The sequence below is a fragment of the Arvicola amphibius genome, chromosome 11, assembly GCF_903992535.2.
Source record: "Arvicola amphibius chromosome 11, mArvAmp1.2, whole genome shotgun sequence".
Taxonomy (NCBI): Eukaryota; Metazoa; Chordata; class Mammalia; order Rodentia; family Cricetidae; genus Arvicola; species Arvicola amphibius.
Genome location: NC_052057.2, coordinates 96786510 through 96792944, shown reverse-complemented (window position 1 = coordinate 96792944; position 6435 = coordinate 96786510). Strand labels below are relative to the sequence as shown.

Below are 6435 nucleotides of genomic sequence, written 5' to 3'. Positions count from 1 at the left end.
GAGTCAGGATGGAGGCACATTCTTCTTCATCCAAACTTAAGGCCGTGGAGGGAGGGGAGACGCTGCCAAGGAGCCTGGGGCTTGTGAGCCAGCTTTCCGATCAGAAAGCATGGTTTAAAAAAGAAACGAAAAAAAAGAAAAAGAGCTTTGCGGGTCTCATGCCCAACACAAAGCAGATTTCACAGTCTTTTATTTCTTGTGGGGAGTAGACACTCACTTTTTTGTTTATTTCTCATGGAGAGTACACACACACACTTCTTATTTAGTTTTTAATTATTAGGAAAGAGAAAGAACATGAAGTTGCATGGAGAGAGGGATCTGAGAGAGAATGTGATCGAAAATATTATAAAACTAAAAATTAATGAGAGAGAGAGAGAGAAAGAGAGGCATCCACTCTAGACTGACCCTGCAAACAAAAGTTCAGGAAAAAAGATGGCGTTAGTTTGCTTCGAGCAGAATCCTTAAGCAGCGGCTCTCAACCTTCCTTGTCCTGTGACCCTTTAATACAGTTCCTCATGTTGTGGTGACCCCCAACCATAAAAGTATTTCGCTGCTACTCCATAATTGTAATTTTGCTAATGTTATGAATCGTAATGTACATATATCTGATATGCGACTACAAAGGGGTCTCAACCCACAGGTTGAGAACCGCTGCCTTAAAGAGCGGCATCAACACAGGATGGAGCTGGGTCAAATGAAAACAGACCACAAGGGGCATCTCATTGAGTGGGAAACAGGGAGCCATCAAGGGTGAGTTTCTGCTCAAGAGAAGGTCCTAGGACAGAATAACGTAGAGGCTGCATCCGCTGCAAGAGAATCCAACACGGGACCTTGGGGGACTTAGTCTGGGTCCCCCGTCCCAGGCAGCTGCAGGAGGATGGCCGCGTCCCGCTGAGCGCGGCGGAGGGCAGGAGGCGGCTGCGGGGCGGGCGGCCACGCGCCCCGACAGGTAAGTGATTGGATTAAGAGACCCGGCTGACAGGATGTCCGTTCAGCCGCTGAGGCTAATCAACTTCCCCATCCTGTCTGCTAATAAATCCTGCTCCGGGGACCACTCGCCTGATGATGGCTCCTTGGGGACCGCCGCCGACTTCTCCCGGAGCACTCGCTCGCAGTCTATTAAGGAGGCAGCGCGCGCCTGTCAGGTCCTCAGTCCCGCGGCGGCTCCGAGGTGCCCATCACCCAGGTGCGGCGGCCGCCAGCCATTGTTCCCGCCGCGGGAGTGACAGCCCGGCCGGGGGTCCCTCGCCTCGGGGGGTCCTGGACCCCCTCCGGGCGGCGGCCTAGCGGACCCGGCGCTCGGCCCTCGGAGCTGCCACCCGCTCGAGCCCGGGCTCCGCGCACCAATTAGCAAGTGGCAGTGGCTGGATCTATAATATCTGCAGAGAAGATGTATAAATAAATTAAAGCTTTAATTATTTTCTTGCATTCGCAGCAGCTCCAGAGAGGTAGCCAGAGCTGAGCTGTTGAAGAAGCTGCACTTGGCTTGACTCTCACCTCCCCCACTCCCCAAAAGGCGCGGGGGTGGGGGGTGGGTAGGAGGAGAAAGATTTCCTTTGTTGCTCAATATAAAAGTACAAGCCTTTTGACCTGAAGTCCCAGCTGCTTCTAAAATAATACGCTCCCACTTAAGTAACACACACACACACACACACACACACACACACACACACTTTCCTGTGGGTAGTGTCTATAAGCAGAGTTCAATCCCATATTTTCATCATGTCTGAAAGAACCTCCAAGGGCGTTATTAAATATGTGAAACACCAGAAATATCCAAGCAATCCCCATCTGGCCCTGGGAGGGAGGAGGAAAGGGCTGGGGAAGTAATAAAATGTTTTTATTTTTTAATTTTGATGACATGTTTTACATCATTAAAAAGGACAATTATTTTTTAAAATTCAGCCAGCACGCTTCAGTGATTCAAAAGGTCTGCCACCACAGAATCCATCAGATCCTCCTTAAAAGCCCAGCTTGGTCCACCCTCAAGGCCAAGCTGCATTTTTAAATATCCTAAATATGGACATGATTGCAAGTCCAAAAAGGGGAGGGAGGGAAGGAGGGAAGAAGATGAAAGAAAGAAAGGAAGAAAGAGCCCTCATCTCAAGGAACAGAAAGAGCAATGTTAGACAATCACCTGTCCTTAAAAAGGTTTTGGATCTCCAAGCCCAGGGAGTCTTAAACTCTGGCAGAAATTCGAAAACTTGGTGGAAGTGAAGCTGGTTCACAATGGCCCAGCCTTTGCCAACAGGCCAATATCTCCAAAGCAAAATACTATTGTTCCTCTATGAAATGCCTGCTTACTGTGCTCCAGAGTGGCATTATCTCCTCGCCTGTGCCACCCACTCCTAGAGAGAAAAGCAGCCAGGGTGTCACCAAGCCCAGCACCTAACAGCCAGCCCTTAGGATAGCCTTACCCTTCTCTCTGAATCGGTTTCCAGCACACATCAAAAGGCCAGTGCCCGACAGTGTGGGTCTAAAAGCAGCTGCCTCCTGCTGACACTTCCTAGTGTATTTATGGGAGAAACGTACTAATCATAAGTGAAGAGTGGTCTCAAGGACAGCCACCTAAGTGTCGCTAGTGGGAAGTTGCATATTGTTCAGCAGAACAAAACTAGGCACTGTCCAATAAGACGAGGTGGTTAAGCTACATTTCTGCACCTCTTGGACTACCAGGTGGCTGTCACAGACCTATACTTAATAGAACAGAAAGATTTTAGAATTATCATAACTTAAAATAATCCCTACAGCCTGGTTCCTTCTTTGTAAAAATGAAAAATGCACATACAGAAAGTGATAGGCTTGAAGACATTAAGAAGAGCTTTCCGTAGACGTCGGGATGGGCCACGATTTTTATAATTTCCTCCTCTACTTATCTGTGAGCCCACACTGGTCGCTTCTCTTGCTCATGACACAGAGCCACAGAAGGCAAGTTACAAAGACAAGAGCTTCGTTTTGGCTCACAGCTCTAGTCCAAAGCTGGGGGACAGAATCTGGTGATAACCATTTCGTCCTCAGAGTCCTGAGATGACCCAGACGTCATGTGACGAGAGACAGGGAGCATGAACACACATGTGTAAGTGTGTCTCTTCTCATGAAGCCACCAGTAGCCAACCTCTGGCTGGCCTGTGTATTATTTTTCATTGCTGTAACCAAACATCTGACAGAGTAGTCTGGTTGGAATGTTTATCGTTGCTCATGGATTCAGAGGGTTCTGTCCTTCAATGCAGGGAGGCATGGCAGAACAGACTCGAAGCAGAGAGCCAGGAAGGATCCAAGAATAATCTACTCCCCCCAAGCACCCCTCCACAGTGACCCACTTCTTCCAGCCAGGCCCCACATCCCAAAGTTTCCAGAACTTCCCAAATTAAGGCCACCAGCTAGGAATCAAGCATTCAAATCATGAGGGACTTTTAGATTCAAACCACAATGCCCTATCCAGGTCTAACCACACCCCAATGGCATCACGTGTAACCACAACACCCTCTCCAGGTCTAACTACACCCAGTGATATCCCTGTAACCACAACACCCTCTCCAGGTCTAACCACAATGGCATCACCTGTAACCACAATGCCCTATCCAGGTCTAACCACACCCCAGTGGCATCACCTCTAACCAATGTGGCTGGGGATTTTTCATTCCTTTCCTATCTCACAGTGAGGACTGAACTCCGCTATGAGTTTCTATTTGGGTAGATGGGGTACCGTAGTCAAACCATAGCACAGTATTCCTAACCTTAAAAAAAGATCCTAGCATCCAGGAGGCAGAAGCAGGGGTGGATATCTGTGAGTTCCAGGCCAGCGAGGATTCCACAGTGAGATCTTGTAAGGATGGATGGATAGATAGATAGATAGATAGATAGATAGATAGATAGATAGATAGATAGACGCACTACTAGTACACTAATAAACAGAAGCAGCAAAGGAATTTCTACAGATAATTAAGTGTGTGTCCAGGGTGGGCTCTGCTGCTGGCACGTGCTGGAGAATGCACACTCCCTTACCCTCCCCTGAACCATGTCTTCAGTGTGGGTGTTTATCAGTGGCATTACGGGAATACAGACAGGGTCATACCCATGATATGACCTTAGAGAAGAAGCAAAAGGACTAGGAAGCATAAGCAGGAAGATGGTGTCACCTGAAGGCAAGCTGGCATCAGGGTGTGGCTCCAGAGAAAAGCCAATGGCTAGTCAGGGTCAGCCCAGATCTGTCCTGTGCCACCCAGTCTCCCGGTCCTCTGGCTCACTGTGGTGGGCTAATGTTCAGGGATGAGGTGGTGGTCTTCCATGTTTTCCTAAAGCTTTTGCTACCTTTAAAAAGTATATTTGTTTTTTTATTATGTGTATATGTGTCTCTGTGTAGGTATGTGCACGTTGAATGCAGGTGCCTGTAGAGTCCAGAAGAAGGTGTTAGACCCCTGAAGCTGGAGTTACTGGCAGCTGTGAGCTGCCTGCTGTGGATGCTGGGGTCTGAACTCTGGTCCTCTGGAAGAGCAGCGCATGCTCTTAACCACTGAACAGACCATCTAGCCCACGGCCTTTGCTCTTGGTTCAACCAAACTATGATCTAGATAATGAGGTGATTTCAGCAGAAGCAGAACAATGAGTCAGAGAGAAAAAAATAGAGAAAGGGACAGAGGGATTGAAAGCAGTTTGTTGTTGGTTGGTGCCAATTACATGTCCACCCCAGAGGACATTTTAAAAAAAATGCTGGGCTGGAGAAGAGAATAAAGATGAAGGTTGGGTATTAGAGAGGTTCCTGAGAAGAGCCCTGAACTCTGCCCTTGCCGTGCTGAGTAGGGCTTACAGAGATAGCAGAAGCCTTCTTGAATTTGGGAGAGCTCTGAAAATGGGAGAGACCTGAGTCTTCCCCCGGGAGCCCAGGGAGACACGAGCCATGGACAAAAGGTACTGTGTGAGAGATAGGCTAGAAATGGCCATGAGGGGTAGGAAGCCTTGCGGTGCTTCAGGATAGGAGAAGAGCTGATTTTCTTGAATCCCTTAAAAGTCAGGACGGCTGAGGTTTTTCTCACTTCTACGGTGACTCCTGCCAGGAACAGGAAGCAAGGGAGCTGCAGCCTATAGGTCTGAGGTCCTGAGGATACAGGACGGGGCACAAGAGCAGCCGTGGGATGGGCATCTCCATCCATGACCACTTCCACTCAAGAAATGTGTGCAGGAGCAGGAGCTGGGGAGCTGAGCAGAGCAGAAGTCTGGACTCTCACTAGTGAAACCACAGTTGCAGCCATGGCTGGGAAGCCCGTGCTTCACTACTGGAATGCCAGGGGCAGGATGGAGTGCATCAGGTGGCTCCTGGCTGCAGCAGGAGTGGAGTTTGAAGAGAAGTTTATAGAAGCCCCAGCAGACATGGAAAAGTTAATCAAAGATGGGAGTTTGATGTTTCAGCAGGTGCCCATGGTGGAGATTGACGGGATGAAGCTGGTACAGACCAGAGCCATTCTCAACTACATTGCCACCAAATACGACCTCTATGGGAAGGACGCGAAGGAGAGAGCCCTGATTGACATGTATACAGAGGGGATTGTAGATCTGACTGAAATGATCATACAATTGGTCATGTGTCCTCCAGACCAAAGAGAAGCCAAGATCTCCTTGGTAAAAGACAAGACCAAAAACCGGTACTTGCCTGCCTTTGAAAATGTCTTGAAGAGCCACGGACAAGACTACCTTGTTGGGAACAGGCTAACCAGGGTGGACATTCACCTGCTGGAAGTTCTCCTCTATGTTGAAGAGCTTGACTCCAGCCTTCTGGACCCTTTCCCCCTGCTGAAGGCCCTGAAGAGCAGAATCAGCAGCCTGCCCAATGTGAAGAAGTTCCTGCAGCCTGGCAGCCAGAGAAAGCCTCCACCTGATGTGAAAAAAATTGAAGAGGCAAGGAAGGTTTTCAAGTTTTAATAAAGCTGCATTGCTAGAATCCACAAAAAAAAAAAAAAAAAGAAATGTGTGCAAACTCAAAAACCTTGGTATAAAAAGTAAGTATATAAATCAAGCATTTACTGACAACAAATCATAAAGAACTATATCTTAAAGCAATTCTTTGGTACATATTACTTTACCATTTGTTAAAGACAAAAGCAAATTTACATACTAATGAGATGCATATGCTTGTCTTTACAGAAAGAATTAAATCCTGCCTGAATATTTGATATTGTAGGACATAACGCATCATTAACATTTTTCAGAGTTGATTAGTATTTTGATTACATAGCTGTAAGTATTGATAATGCTGCTTTGCATAATAAATACTCAGTACAACATATAGAAATATGCTTAGGGCAATTTCAGAAGTTGTTGGAAATTCTGTCCTAACCCTAGGTCAAGGTTCACGTCATGATTTTATGAGACTCAAGCCACAAGTCAAAGAGTAACTTTTTAGAATCAAGCTTCCTAAGACACCACAATGAAAATATAAAC

At 47.3% G+C, this 6435-nt stretch overlaps 1 protein-coding gene across 1 annotated transcript; it reads left to right on the top strand.

Annotated features, from left to right (window-relative positions):
• Positions 1–5230: 5230 nt before the first annotated feature.
• On the top strand, positions 5231–5916 carry LOC119826537 (glutathione S-transferase A2). The gene has a single exon (XM_038347925.2). The coding sequence runs from the start codon at positions 5248–5250 to the stop codon at positions 5914–5916; it is 669 nt and encodes a 222-aa protein (XP_038203853.1). The 5' UTR covers positions 5231–5247.
• The last annotated feature ends 519 nt before the right edge of the window (positions 5917–6435 follow it).